Source organism: Gopherus evgoodei, chromosome 5, assembly GCF_007399415.2.
Source record: "Gopherus evgoodei ecotype Sinaloan lineage chromosome 5, rGopEvg1_v1.p, whole genome shotgun sequence".
Lineage (NCBI taxonomy): Eukaryota > Metazoa > Chordata > Testudines > Testudinidae > Gopherus > Gopherus evgoodei.
In genome coordinates, this window is record NC_044326.1 from 57,898,296 (window position 1) to 57,914,644 (window position 16,349).

General features: G+C 42.8%; 1 protein-coding gene across 1 annotated transcript in view; it reads right to left on the reverse strand.

Moving 5' to 3' along the window:
* The window catches only part of MTMR7 (myotubularin related protein 7), an 80,546-nt gene extending 67,284 nt beyond the window's left edge, over window positions 1–13,262 (reverse strand). The window contains 1 exon segment of the mRNA XM_030565107.1: window positions 13,048–13,262. Within this exon segment, the coding sequence (XP_030420967.1) occupies window positions 13,048–13,101 (54 nt within the window). The 5' untranslated portion in view covers window positions 13,102–13,262.
* Between the last annotated feature and the right edge of the window lie 3,087 nt (window positions 13,263–16,349).

Here is a 16,349-nt window from a genome sequence, read left to right on the forward strand (position 1 = left end):
AGGAAAACTGATTTGTGAACTGATGTTGCCATTCAATGTGCTTTTCTACCAAACATTTCACAAGTCATGAAGCCTGACCCACGTTACCATGTTCTTCCTTACATGTTCTTAATTGAAAAGACTGCTCCTAACTTCTTGAAAGCTAGGTGCAGTAGAATAATAGACGGTCTGAAATAGAAGTAGTTTGAAGGGTGTAAACATCAAAGGAAAGAGGAGTTGCTAGCATGGTCAAGAGGATATAAGTAGATATAATAAAATAAAATTAAGAAAAAGACATCTTAGGATGAATATCAGGAAAAGGGAAAGCTTCCTAAGGATAAACTTAATTAGATTAAAGGGCCACCATCTAAGTGGTAGAAATCTCATTGACTGAAATAGTAAAACTGGAAAAGAAAAAGCACTGAAAAACATACTGTAGAGAACAACTGGTACATTGGCAGGAGAATGAATTAACAGAACTAAAAGATCCTTTTCTTCTCTAATTTTTATTACTATGATCTGAAGGACAGATGGGATATCATGTTCATCTTACCACATATAACTGAGAAGTGATCACATGGTGGATAGCACAGAACTCACTTCCTGTGCCATTTTACAGTTTCACACAACCCAGAGGTCCCCAAACTATGAGGAACATAAGGAGGAACATTCGGGCAGCACGGCATGGCCCAGGCCAGTCCCCATGGGAGGCAGGGAGGGAGCACCATCCAGCCCCACTTCCAGCTCTGCTCCAGCCCTTCCCCCAGCCCCAGCTCCTGGCCCCACGCTCAGCCCCACTCGCAGTCTTGGCCCCTGGCCACAGCCCAGCCGCAGCTCCACCCCTGACCCCAGCCCCACCCCCATCCTCAACCCCTGGCCGCAATTCCGTTCCCTGCCCCAGCCCTACTCCCAGCCCCCAAGACCACCCCCAGCTGTGGCCCGTCTCAGCTCCCTTACCCCTGTCCGCATCCCCCACCTGACCCCAGGAACCGTAGCCATGCTCCTGGCCCCAGTTCTGGGGGGAGGGAGGAATGGACAAGGGTAAGGGGGTGTGTGTGACCCTGAAAAGTTTGGGGACCACTGACATAACCCAATGATGCAATGTGAATATTTTAACAAGAGGTTCCCACAAAATTTCTCACCCTTAGCCTGCAATAAACCTCATGTACTAGGAATATGTGTGCCCATTGGAAAGTGGGGGGAGGAGGAAGAGAAGGATTAGGGACTCTATTAATTTAGTGTCTCATTTAGATAAAAATCCTTTCATGTAGCTATAACCACGAAAAGAAGCAACCTCTCTTGCCAGTCAAACTTATTGTACTTACTCAAAATGTTTGTATTTTGTTCCTAAAATATATACAGAGAATTCTGACATCTTAGCACAATGATCACCAGGAGTGGGGAGGGAAGACCTTGTATGAAACCAAGAAGTATCCTTTCCCAGGGAAATTTATTTTTTAAATATCTATTATTTGTAGTAAGCTGCTCCATTACACATGCAAAAATATGTGTGCATCAACAGTGTATTGTAGTAGAGCCTCAGAGATAAGAGATTTCTGTCAGGAATAGGTGAGCAGTGTCCAGAGAGAGGTTAACTCTAGCACAGTGGTTTTCAACCTGTGGTCCACAGACATCTGGGGGTCCGCCAACTATGTCTCAGATTTCCAAAGGGGTCTGCACCTCCATTTGAACTTTTGTAGGTGTCTGCAAATGAAAAAAGATTGCAAACCACTGCTCTAGTGGACTCAGGGAAATCATCCTAATCCTCCCTTCAGTTTGTTAGCAGAATTTTAACAAAAGGTTCCCCATAAATACTCTCCAGAACATCAGTCACAAACAAGCGTGCAGTGTTCCAGTCTAGTTTATAAAGAGATCATGCTGCAGTCAAGCTGCTTAATAAGATCAGTTTAATATTTTAAATGGAATTTAAACTTTGGATGCAGAGGCATCACCACAGTCTGTAAATTGAAAGATGGTGGCTATACCATACACTTTATACTGCTGAATTCAGCTATCACATGCCTCCCTGAGTAAGATTAACATCGAAAATATATAAGATTGGCATAGAAAATCTGGGGATAGTCTGCCAATTTCATGACAGTGAGAAAAATACTTACATTATGGTGGATTTATTAAATCATTCATTGCAAGAATTGTAGCAATGTAATATGAATAGAGACAAGATCTAGGAAAAACAATAGCTAGAAATATAAAAATATAAAAAGGCCTAAACTTCCTTTTTTTCCTTTTCAATTAATACAATGAGTCAGTGACATGGATCTCACAAGGGAGCAAGTTCCTCCAAGCTTGGACATTGTGAGAAAAACATGATATTTAGACAGAATGGCAAGAAAAAAAAAAAAGATTACACTAGAATCAAACCAGAGACTGTGAGCAAGGATGTTCATGAAAATCAAACCTCACATTTAGAAAAGCATCCAAAACTGAAGAGCCCTGCTGTTAGACACAAACTTTCAATTGTTGTATAAAAATAAAAGTCACCAATGAAAATAAGATTAAAAAATGTCTGAAGGATATAACACATTAAAGTCAATGGAAGTCTTCTACTGACTTAACTGGGGTTTGGATCAGGCTCATGATCTCCCATGCTTCAGGACATAATTAAAAAGAAATGTCATATAGGCAGGGGATTCCAGAGACTGTTTGTATTGGACTAGATCAGAGGTGGGCAAACTACGGCCTCTGGGCTACATCCGGCCCATGGGATCCTCCTGCCTGGCCCCTGAGCTCCTGGCCTGGGAGGCTCGCACCCAGCTCCTCCTCCGCTGTTCTCCCTCCCCCGCAGCCTCAGCTCACTGTGCTGCCACCGGCATGATGCTCTGGACAGCAGGACTACAAGTTCCTGGGGCAGCGCAGCTGCAGAGCCCGGCCTGACCCAGTGCTCTGTGGCTGGCTCCAGCCAGGCATGGCTGTAGCACCGCCAGTCACCAGTGCTCCAAGCAGCATGGTAAGGGGATAGTGGAGGGGGGGGTTGGATAGAGGATAAGGGAGTTCTGGGTGGTGGTCAGGGGGCGGGGGTGTGACATGGGTTGGGGCAGTCAAAGGGTGGGGAACAGAGGTTGAATGGGGGCAGCAGTCCCGGGGGGGGTAGTCAGGAAGGAGGGGGTGGTTGGATTGGGTGGCGGGGGGCAGTCAAGGGTGGGGTTCCAGGGGAGGTCATGGAGAAGGGGTGGATGGATGGGGCAGGAGTCCTAGGGGGGCAGTCAGGAATGAGAGGAGGGGTTGGATGAGGCAGCAGGGGGCAGTCAGGGGTGGGGGTTCCAGGAGCAGTCAGAGGACAAGGAGAAGGGGTGGTTGGATGGGACAGGGGTTGGGGTGGGCAGTCAGGAAGGAGAGGAGGGGTTGGATGGGGCAGCGCAGGGCAGTCAGGGGCAGGTGTTTTGGGGGGTGGGGGGTCAGAGGACAGGGAGCAGGGGAGATGAATGGGGTAGGGATCCCAGGGGAGCTGTCAGGGAAGAGGGGAATTTGGATGGGCCAGGAGTCCAGGGTGGCCATCAGGGGGCCAGAAGCAGGGAGGGGGAGCAGGCCACGCCCCCCTCCCCTAACCGGCCTGCTACACAATTTCCAAAACCCGATGCGTCCCTCCGGCCAAAAAGTTTGCCCACCCCTGGACTGATGCACTGCTGGTCTGATCTGGTATGACAATTCCTGTATAATGCATTTGAATAATTGATTCACTTAACACAAGTATGAACAACAAATGATTAGCTGAGCCACATGATTCTAGACAGACAGCAGTTTGGACATAGCCAGTAAATGCTGATCAGCAATGAAGTTATGGAACTTCCACAAGTTCCTGAGGAGTTTGTGAAGGGTAGGAATATAACAGGGTTTAAAAGAGAACTAAATTCATGGAGGTTACGTCCATTAATGGCTATTAGCCAGGATGGGTAAGGAATGGTGTCCCTAGCCTCTGTCTGTCAGAGGGTGATGATGGACAGCAGGAGAGAGATCACTTGATCGTTACCTGTTAGGTTCACTCCCTCTTGGGCACCTGGCATTGGCCGCTGTCAGCAGACAGGATACTGAGCTGGATGGACCTTTGGTCTGACCCAGTATAGCCATTCTTATGTTCTTATGTATACAGTAATCAACTGCATTCACCAGATTTTTAGTTTTAATGACTGATAAACCAGCATAGATTTTTCAAATGTTTAATAAATTATATCAGCAGGTCTTAACAACTTAATCAAGTCTGCATGTGAAACAACAGGCCAGAATCAAAGATGTTACTCAAATTCTGTATTACAGACACAGAAGTACTGTAATATGCAATGAGAAAAGGCTCAAAAGTGGCAAGATGAGTGGGCATGCCAAAAACAGTTTTCTGTTTCTTTTATAATGGGAGATTAGCATACATCCATTTAGAGATGTGACTCAGACTAAAGGAGATGGGAAGACAGAGATCTAAAACAATAATGAAAACCGAGAAGTAGATTAGTGTAATGAGAAGGTAAAGACATAAATGGAAGAGGGAAATCACAAGGGAAAAATAGTACTGCAAACTATCTGGGGAAAAAAATGTTCAGAGAGGTAAAATTTAAACCAAAACTGGACACCAAAGTTCCAATCCTTCCCAAGTAAAATCAAGCCAGTTTTGCCATTGACTCTAACAGGGAGAGGATTTGGTGCCATATGAACATCATCATTTACATACCAGAATTTCATGTACTAATATGTCAAATACTGTCAGCAGAGCCAAAAATATCAAGACAAATGACAACCCACTTGATTTAGACTTGTCAAAGTCTTTACAGACCACATAGCAGTTTCTGTTGAGTGACCTACTCTGAGCTCAGATGAAAAAAAGAGAGAGGTATGTTAGGAACTGATCCCAGGCAACAATTTTCAGATAAAATTTTGAAATTCCAACAATTCTGAGACAAAAGAAAACAAGACATATGGCCTTGTTCTGATCTGATTTACACCAATTTTACACCAGTATAACTTCATTGGGCCTACAATTTCATCCCTGTACTACATTCCAGTTTGGCATAGGGAAGGGAGGAGGGCATTTGGGGCTTTATGACACCTCTATGCCTCCTCCCTGTGGGAGCTACTTGAGGTTGGTTTGGCACTTGGGGCAAGCTGGAGCAGCCCTGAGGCCTGCTCTAACTTGTGCCCAGTTCCAGCAACCATGTATTGCTAGGGGTTAAGGGACACTCTGGCCATGTCTTCTCCAACTCCCTGAACATCTCTTATGCCTGGGGCTTCTGTGGGGGAGGATGGTGTAGCGCCTGAGAAGCTGTCTCTACAGCTACTAAAGAGCTCCCTCAATATTGGCGGAATTTCTCCAGCAGGCACTTACAGCCATATTATGACTCCGCTACACTGGCATAAAGGAACTGTGAGGCACGGATGAATGAGTCCCGTGGACTTTAATGGAGTTAATCCTGATTTACACTTGCATAAGTGAGCTTGGAATCAGTCCCATAGGATAGAAATTGTGAATTACAGAAGGCTATGAATGAATGACACATTTTATAAACAGGAACAATTAATGCATAGAAATTCAGACAGAACACAGGATGTATGCAATAAATTAACTCTACTGTTAAGAAGATCAGCCATAACTTGTGGAACTTGAGGATGGAGAGCAGACAGAGGGGAGTCATTTAAACTAACACTAACAGAGGACACTGGAACAAAAATACTACTAAATAAACGTGGGGGGAAGGAATCAAATATCACAGATGGTGAACACCAAAGAGGAAAAACAGTTTTCATAAGATTGCTACAATGTTATGATGAAATATTATGAGAATAGCTGTTCTTGTAAGAGGCTACATCCAAACTAGTACTAGTAAACAAGCCCCTTCAGCACTCTAGTTCAACATAGAAACAAAATTTTAGGACTAGGTACAGATCTGGGGGGTTCAAATCCAACCCTTTGTCCCCAAATATTCCCAACAGTTCAGATGTGAAGTTCAAGTTTTTGTCCATCTCTAGAAAATATATGTCTGGAGTGTCTGATCCCAATGATTTCCAGTGCATTACATTTTAAATGTCATTAGCAGTCAGATTCTGATTCATTGTCAAGGTCAAAGCACAAAACCTAAACAAATGGAATCTTTTAAAAAATCTAGTTGTGGCCTAAAAATAGGAGTTATATCTGTAAGAAAAACTCATTAATGCACTGTCACAAAATCATGACGTCAAGGCCATGTTCAGTTAAGTGAGGGACTGAGTATAAAATCCATTATTTCAAATATAAGTCAAATACAGTCATTATATTCAAAATAGAAGAAAAAGGCTAATCAAAATTTAAACTAAAATCTTCTGAACTCAGTAAAAGACCAAACAATGGTTACCAAATGCGAAAGCACCAGTACTTGCTGAATTCTTTTACATGCCTACAGAACAGAATGGTAAATAATGACCACCACAGTTCCTGGAAAGCAGACAAAAATCTTGGCACTCAAAGGAGGTCACAGTACTGTACGGTCACCCCACTCCTGTCAGAAAGGGGTTAAAAGCAGCCAAGGGAGGCCAGTTGGGTAGTCAGCCACAGGTGTGGTTGCACCCAATTAGGGCACAGCTGGCCATGATAAAAGGGCAGGTTGAGAGAGAGTAGGAGAAACTCTTGCTCCAGCTGAGGAGCAGAGAGGACCAGGCTGCCTGGGAGAGCAAGCAGGGTACCTGAGACAGAGCAGGGCTGGGGAAGGGCAGGCAGAGCTGAGGAGCCCTGGCCTGGTGAGTCCCTGGGCTGAGGTCTTGCTAGAGGCCCGGGGAGGTACTAGGGTTGCAAGGAGGCGCTGGGGCTCAAAAGGCAGCAGGTCCAATCCCCTTGCCAGTGATGAGTGGCCATTACAGACTGCAGTTTTCCCCTGAGAGAAGGGGCTAGATGAGGAATGGCAGTAGCCACTGGGGCAAGGTGTATATAGGGGGTTGGGGTTCCCCTGGGAGGGGAACCCAGAGTGTGGGGGCACTGTTGTGGAGCAGCACCTCCAGGTAAGGAGCACCGGGGTCTGGCAGGGACATGGGGCTAGAGGTGGTGGAGAAAATGGGGCAAGTAACAGGGCAAGATACCAGCCCATAGAGGGTGCTCCAGGGCTGTGTGAGCTAATTTCTGGACTGACCAGCAGGAGATGCCGCAATGGTGAGTCTGCACTGTGTTACAAATACCTGATCTAGTCTTAAGTAAATGACCCAAAGCCTCAATTGGGAGCAAGGGCCAAACAAACTCCATCATCGCTATGCCTCTACATAGCAGAGTGAGAAAAAGAATAGCTAACTTTAGTCGAGGTTGTCCTTGAAGTGGAGGAGTCCTCCAGTCCAATTCTTTTGAGACATAAAGGTCATGGAAAACACAGATTTGCTGCCAAGCATTCAAAAGTGAAGTCAGGGGTAATATTCAGTAGCACTGAAACTGGTCATATGTTATAATTTGGTCACATAATCATTAAATAGCTCCAAAAAAGAAAAACTTGCTGATATTCCATGTTCTACATGCACGAGTGGTTTATCAAAAAAAAAAAAAAGGCACATGCTTTTTTGCAAGTAAAAGAGCAGAAGTCAGAAGTTGTTTCCACTTTCACCTACTTGAATCTTGTAATCAGTTTAGATAATACGTTCTACACATTTGAACTGGAATGTTGGCAGGTCAACAGGGATGATTCAAGTATGAACTTCTGCTCTCAATAGGGAACATAGTCTTATGATCATAAGAGGAAAGTGGAAGTCTGTACTCCTGGATTCTGTTCCTGGCTCTACCATTGACCCACATGGGACATTGGGCAAATCACCTACATTCTGTGCCCTATATATAATTATGTAATAATATTTGTATCCTCACAGAAGAAGTGTTAAAAAGCTTTAATAAACCACATTGAGTTCCTCAGAAGAAAAGTAGGCTAAGCACTATCTAAATGCACAGTATTATTATTTTTACTGGTTGAAAACAATTAAAAATTAATTTAAAACTAAAGGAGACAATACTCTGATATAAATTTTCAGTCTGACTACTTAAAATTATCTTTGGAATGTAATATGCCAGTCAAGAATATTGTCATATACGCACATACTATGGTATCTATAACTTATATCAGGGGTTCTCAACCTTTTTCTTTCTGCTGCCTCCCAACATGCTATAACAATGCCACAGGCCACCTGTGCCACAGCTTTTTTCTGCATATCCAGTAGCTTAAAAGCTATATTAGATTGATAGTTATACAGTTAAACACACATAATATATGAGAACGATAAAATAAGTACAAAAATCAAAAAAATATTATTTTTGTTTTACTTACTCAGTGTGAAACTTGTAACCGGGTGGCCCACTAAGGTGAGTCGGGGGTGAAAGTAACGATCCCTCCGCGAGCCTCGCTGCCCAGGGCTGAAGCCAGAGCCCTAACACCACCGCACAGGGCTCAAGCCAAAGCTCGAGCCCCACCAGGCTGACGCCCAAGCCCCACCACCCAGGGCTGAAGCCAAAGCCCGAACCCCGCTGCCCAGGGCTGAAGCCCGATTTATTTTGGTGGACTCCATGAAACCTCCTTGCTGTGGATCCCCATTTGAAAACCGCTGTCTTAAATAATTACTGAGCTATAGACTATTGAAATAGATCTTTTTATAACTGCATAAAAATTGAAGCACTAGAGCAACCTTACCCATCAAAGTGCTATGTTAACAAGAGATACTGAGCCAAATGCATCCCTGAAATAACTCCACTGAAGACAACAGAATTACACCAGGGATCAATCTGGTATATTCATTATGATAACATTGCAGTTCAGAAGGCCTGCTGCCAATATACAGTGAAAGATGAACATTACAAGATGTGGCTAAACAAAATGTAATATTTCACTAGCAACAGTGAATGAAATTTTCATTTGAAGCCAATGTATCTTTTGGCTCTTTTTCTCTTAACATGTCTATGGTCAGAAACATTTCTATATAGATTAACAAAGTGTATTTTTAGTCTGTGCATGAACATAGCTTATTAATTTTTGAAGACTGTTGTGGGTTGCTAGTTTCACTTAGTGAAAATTTCAGTTTTTTGGCAGCTTCTCTGAAGTTCCTTTCTGTCGGATCCATATTAATGGCAGAAAGTGATTTACTGTTAAGTTTTGCTTTTAAAAAAGATAATCCTTTTTTTCATTGTATGCACAGCACTGCTTAACAATGGGTGATTGTTAGCTGCTACTAAATTTGGTCATATTAGGCCCCTCTTGCATAGGAAGGCATTTACAGTATGAAGAGGTTCACCGTCCTTACCATAGTATAACACATATGCAGCCTTACATAATTACTTATTGGGAAATTCAATGGACTATGTGTAATTAATTATTACTGTATGTGTTACTAGAAATATGTGCATTGGTTTATGTGTAACTGGAAATGGAATGCTTTATGTTCAAGGTCTCCATATCTTCTTTTAATGTAGAATGACTCTATTGCCGTTACTGGACCTGATTCTGATTGGTGCTGAGGACCTACAACACCCTTTGAAATACAAGGCAGGATCTTAGCAGGTTTGTAGAAAACATAGCTTTCAAGCTGTCCTTGCACACTAGAATCAGAATCTTTCAGTGGCAAGAATTCATGTTCCTAAACAGTGCTAATGGCAGTAATCACCATCCACTCCCATGCTGGCTACAATTTTTGAAAGAGAATGGCTCCCAAAGAGATTAAGGAATGCAAATGAGAGAGTAGTGAACTAAGGCAGTGTGGTTTAGTGGCTAGCACATTGGCATAGGTATCAAGAGATCTCTTTTCTATTCCCGCCTTTTCCATTGAGCTGCTCTATGACTTTGGGCAAGTCACTTTACCTCTTTGTGTGTCAGTTTCTCTTCCCACACCTGTTGATCTTATTTACTCAGGCTGTAAGCTCCTTGAGGCAGGAACTATCCCTCACTATATGTCTGTACAGTGCCAAACCCAATAGAGACCTGATCTTGATTGAGGCATGTAGGTGATATTGTAATAAAAGTTGTAAATAATAATAATATGTCTATTTCTTATCACTAATTGCAGGAAAAACTGTACATTCATGTATACCATTTCCGAATACCACTGGTACATAATTCTTAAATTCCTTGCATCTTTTTCTCTTGGCCATAGAGTATTTAAATAACTCAGTCAGCCCCTATGATTAAAAAATGCTTAATGGAACAAGTCACAAATTGCAGTATATTGAGAACTGATAAACTGGCTGAAGTCAACTGTGACAAAAATGGGCTTCTCTGCTTGACTTGAATACTTTCCAAAAGGTACTGTGCTTGGAGCATACCTTCAGAATTATGGTGAAATCTTGAAATGGAAGGACCCTGATCAATGCAGCCATAGTTTAATGCCTCAACTTCTAAAAGGATGACTCTTAAGGAGATTTCAGATTAAAAAGGTTTATCTGTCTAACTAAATCATTATCACTCGCTGAAAAGTCAGAAATTTTCATGAATTTTGGTGGAAAATTTGTCTCCCTTTTTTGCTAGATAATTTCAAAATCTGATTTTTTTTTCAAACAGCTCTATAAATTATAGTTCGAGACTTACTATATTTCATACACTATTCCTAAAATATGTATATATTTTACACAAAATATTTCTGAGGGAGGACGTGACAGTTATTAAGTAGTAGACTGTAGAACAGTAGATTGGCTAGTCCCTCTTTTTCTGAAATAATTATAAATTATTAAAAATAGTAAATAGAAATGAACAGTTGCATGCCAGGATATACAAAGCTATATGTATAACACTTTTGGTTTATCTTGGAGTTTTATACTGGCACCCATCCAAGTAGCATCTAAGCACCTTCTTCATAAAAACAATAGCACTAATTGGTGGGGGGGGAGATAACTCAGTGGTTTGAGCATTAGCTGCTAAACCCAGGGTTGTAAATTCAATCACTGAGGGGGGATCTAGGGCAAAAATCAGTAGTTGGTCCTGCTAGTGAAGGCAGGCAGCTGGACTTGATGACCTTTCAGGGTCCCTTCCAGTTCTATGAGATAGGTATATCTCCATAAATTATTTTTTATTTTTATTTTTTTATTATTATAAGTCTCTAGTAGATTTCAAGGAATCTCAGCACTTCTCCCTTTTCAGGGTAAAAATTCTCTTTGGGTAGGGATTTTCTTTTGAATTTTTAGATTTTATTAATTTCCTGGGACATTTGTTTTGAGGGGTTGGTTAGGGTTCTTTGGGTGTAAGGGGGTGTCAGTATTATGAGATACAGTCACAGAACAAGCCAGTTACTTGACTGAGGGTGGATATGGAGTGGGGGAATCCATTTCAGAGAAACACTGACAGCACAGTGAGGATATCTTACCTGCACACTATTCTTGTTTATTTCCTTTAAAGTTGCTGGGATTGAAAGGGGTCTGCTTTATACTAAATTCCAGGTGGTAAAAACTAAAGACAAAATCAATGCAATACGATTATTTTTCTGGTAATTTCTTTTTTTCACATTGGACCCAAAGGTTTTTGTTTTGCTACCAGGCAGTTCAGCTAACTGTTGATAACAGTGATATTTCAGTGGTATCTGGGAGTAACTGGGCAGGTGAGTTATTTCAAAAGTTATTTCATATTTAGCATCTTGTTTTCTCATCAACTATTATTATTATGATTACAAAGGATTTTGTAACAACACTAATGTTCTAAATAAACATATTAATTCTAAATGTCTCGTATCATATCAGAGATGTAACTTCTTTCATTATTACTGATACTCAATGTAAGGGGCTGGCTGGGAGACAAGGACTGAATGCCATCCAATTCTGAATAGAGTATTAAATGCAAAAGAAACATTGGGAGTCCCAAGTCACTGACACTACACTCCTTAATGTTATCTGATATACAATATATTTTCTTTTATTGTGGGAACAATTTGAAAGCCTGCTTCTGGAAAAGCCAATGAGCCAAATCTCATTGCCTTAATGGCATCTGGATCAGGCCCTTTATCTAAAGTGAAAAACAAATATTTATTTTAGTTTAGGTTTTTGTTCTTATCCATCAGTATTTTCAATTTTTAATCATGCACACTTTCACTGTGTGATGGGCAGAAGAAGATCTACACACACTATTATCAATGGGTGTTTCCTTCCATAGTAGAACAGACCCCAAAAACAGGTATTCTTCCTCTATCCAGGAAGGCAGCAAAATCCCAAGAAATAAGAAGGCCTCTTCTGATGCAGAAAATCACTCTATTTTCACAATATATTCACTGTGCAGCAGCTACAGGCCTAGTAATCTTGGTTGGGCAGCAAGAGGCCCTGATCTTGAATTTATGTTACCATGATGGCTAACAAAAATGAACCAGGAATATACACAAACCAGATAAAAACTGTGTTGAATTGCAGATTTAGGGTTATAAACACAAAATGTTTTAGCCAAAGTAAAAAATAAATAAATAAACTAGCATTTATTCCTCTCAATTAAATACGTTACTTGTAGCTATAATTTAAATTTTTGCTTCAGACTGAGTTTTCTGTTATACTGAATTTTGGTATGCTGAAATCACATTTCCTTCTGTTTAGAGAAAGACTAGTTTTGTTAACAAATATAGACCTCTTATTGGCACAACTATATAAATATACTGATTAGACCAGGCACATTCCAGATGCCAAAATCTAAATAAAATCTCGGCCAAGATAATGAAATAATAAAATAATAAAAGTAAAGAAATATGAAAAGGAGATAAGCTTGGGAGTTCTTACTTCTGGTAAGCAAGAGCAGCCATGGATGAGGTCTCCATTAGCAACAACGGCTGAGCCAGGGTAACTAAGCAGTCCCATACATCTCAATCAACTTTACACAGCAATGTTTTGCATGTCTTAGAATATTTTGCCTAATTTAATAGGAAGTTGTCTAAAATGTTAAAGCAGATTGATGGGTTTATATTCATCCCTGATATCTGCAGGGCTTTATTTTTATTTATTTTTTTAATAATTAGAGATGAACTAATCTCTTTCCATACGAACCAGAAAAAAAACATCAACACACACGAGACATCTTTTTCCTGATGGCTTCTCCTGAGCTAAGCACTGAAGCCTCGTCATCACTCATCACTGCAGCCATCCAACCTCCTCCGCTTTGCCTCCCCGGTACCAACCTTGGGCATTCGGATGTGCTCCATGGCGTCCAGGCAGCTCCCAGATGATATCATGCACCTTCCACAATGAACAGGGATGGATTCATAGGGATCTACAGTATGTATAGCAGATTTTAATTTTCCTGGGCGGGAGGGGGGTGAATAGAAGAGGGGGATACATTGTACCTCTGTTTCGATGCTTGCAGGTCAGTCATTGGCTCCACCCCAAAGGGCAGCTGCCATGATTCCCCTCCCCCAGCTTAGATGCAGCGTGAGCCAGCACAGGCGGCAAGGAAACGCAGTCAGCACGGCCCTAAAGACTGACAGGTTCAGGCTTGCCTTTTACCTAGTGCCGCCCAGAGGTGCCAATGAATGCATCTGTCTCTAATTTTGCATCTAGTTGCAAATGCTGACATTAGCTGACATCAGTATTTACTCCATTTTTTACAAAGCATCCCCTCATCCTAGGTCTTGGAGAAGGAAAATGTGCCAGGTGACAAGGGGACTCTGCCAGAATTGCATCTCCTCTTCTGTTCTCATCCCCTGGTCCAGAGTAAGCGATTTCCAGACGCTGCGATCGCTGGCCTTGCCGCATCCCGTGACCCCGAGGTCCGGGAGCTGGAGTTTCTGATAGCTGACAGACAGCCCTGTCAGAAATCGCATCCTCAGCTTTGCGCCGGGGGATACAACTCCTGACACAATCGCTGTCCTGCGTCAGAAATTGCCTCCCCCGTTCCCTGCCCCGGGGTGCAGGCAGGGGCCAAAGAGAACCACAATTGCCTCCCCCAGCCTGTCCTTTGCTGTTGGCCGGGGAGCGAAGTGGAGAGAAACCGCGGTCTCGGGAACTGCCGCCCTTCTCTGAACAAAGGGGGATGGCGAAACTGTAGCCACTAATCAGCCCTACGTGCCATGGGCTAGACCCGTCAGTATAACAGAGAGATTGGCCTGAACCAGCCACGGGAGTCACTTTCATCCGCTTGGAGGATCGGACGTAAACATTCTGGTGAATCCGTCGGAAATGAGGGTTCCCGATTGAGGGCTGGAGGAGCACGTGGCTGGGGGAGACGCACGCACACGAACGCAAAAAAGCGCAAAGGGATGAGGGTGTGGCGCGATGCCTGCGCTGGCTCAGTCGGCAGCTACACTCCCGTAGCCCCAGTTTCATGGCACTTCTCCGATTTCAGCTGAGTGTATATGGGACAAAAAGTGTGTGCGTGAGCACTGATTATATTGCAAGGTATTCTTTTAAACACCTAAACCGTAGCTGGAAGGAGGCATTTAACCCTGGGGAGAGATGGGGCGGCATGAGAGTAACTGGATCAATTCCTACTGGGCAGCTGTTTACAGCTTTCCTGCTAGAGCACCACTGCATTATATAGGCATTGGGCTGGGCTGGGACTTTAATGCGACCCTTAAGTGTAAGGACAACGGGGCGCTATGGAGCGCCAGCCCTTCTCCCTTATTTTTGCAACTCTCAAGGGGGTGAAAGTAGTTTAAAGGACTTACCTGTACATTGGAGTCCTGAGTGGCCATGGCCTCAACCGGCAGAGGTGAGACCCTTCAAGATTTAAAAGCCTTGGGACTCCAGCTATGGCTAGGAGCACCAAGACCTTTAAATCACCCTGGAGCTACCAGCTGCAAAAGCAGTTGGAAGCCCAGGGGCTCAGGGGTGATTTAAAGGGCCAAGGACTCCCGCCACCACGGAGCTCCAGGCCCTTTAAATCACCGCAGAAGCCCTGCTGCTGCTGTCCCGGGAAGCAAAGCTCTGGCAGCTGGGCTCAGGTGGTGCTTTTATGGGCCCGTACCAGCTTACTTTCACCTCTGACTCTCACCCTTTCTCACTCCCATTTTTGCACAGTCTTCTCCGTTTCTACAGCTGCTTCAGCAGATGTTACTTACTGGGCATGTTCGGATGGCTTAAACATGCTCCCTAATGGGGGCTGAGAATCTCCCCTGAAACTGGCGAGGGCTGTGCCTGCGTGGGGATTGCTGCGCTCTCCTGCAGATCCTGCAGGAAAGCCCTGGTTGGAGGTCTGGATGTGTGTTTGTGTGTGCTCCCCTGCATAAATCTTAACTTCATGGAGGAGTTCTATATCTCTGTGCAGGAAGTGAACTCCTCTGTTTTGAGACACCACTAGCCATCATCAGCTAATCGGGTGGGAGGTTTTAATGTTTCATTTCCCAGTATCTAATTTTGATCTGGAATAAGGGCCAGGGATGCACTGCCTTGCTTGAAAATACATTAAATGGGATCCATAAACTTGCTTGCGTTTACTAGGTTTTGAATCTCACAAAAATTTAACTAGTGGCACTTTTTTCTTTCTTCTGATCATTTTGGCACAGACAACTGCTAAGAATTATCCAGTCATTAAATGCTTCCTTTTTAGTTACAACTAATACGGTTCACTGCTTATGTTATCATCATTTGGCGGACATTGCTGTCAGTACATTAGGGAAAATTGAAAGAGAACATCATCATTTTGGAGTAAGAAAGATGCTTCCAATTTACAGTGCCCTGTCACCCTTGGTGCATCCCTGACTTGAAGTGCTTTCCATTATTTACAGTGTTTACAGTTTGATTCAATGGCTTTCAGCACCCCCACTATAAAAATTGTTCTAGCACCCCTGCCTGTCACCACTGGTATCATCATTGGGTACATTTTGTGCCAACTCAACCTAGTCCTTCAATTCCAGTCAATAGCAAAGCTACCAGACTTAAATGGGTACATGACTGGTACCTTCATCTCTAGTTCAGATTCCTAAGTGGGTGCTAAGACAAGAATGAGTACACAGTATTGTTTATTTACAAACCTTCGAATATGCTGCAAGAATTTGCTACTGTTTTGGACTGATTAAATCATTCACAGAGAACAGCACCTAGAAACAGCACTATTTAAATAAAAGTTATGACAACTGCACTTGTCATAAAAAGCTGTGGTAAGCTCTGCTTTTCCTTTTCTTTTAAAATTTTCTTTTAAAATTTTCATGTGTATTTAGTGCTCATGAAATGTGCCATTTTGACAACCCTGGAGAGTTAAATCCTTTGTTCATCCATATAAGAGGTACAGCACGGGTAGTGAAATAAACTCTCCTCCAATGCACCTCAACCCTGACCTAGAGGGACTATCTTCAGGGGTGACAGGATAGTTCACTTTTCATGCCCATTCAATGCTTGAGCTATCTGCTGGAACCTCCAACCAAGTTGTCAATTAACACCAAACATAACAGTGATTATACTTTTTATCATGTGGATACCTGTCCATTGAGAACTAGATTGGGACCACTAAACTTATTCATATAGTGCCCCAAATAGTCATTAGAAC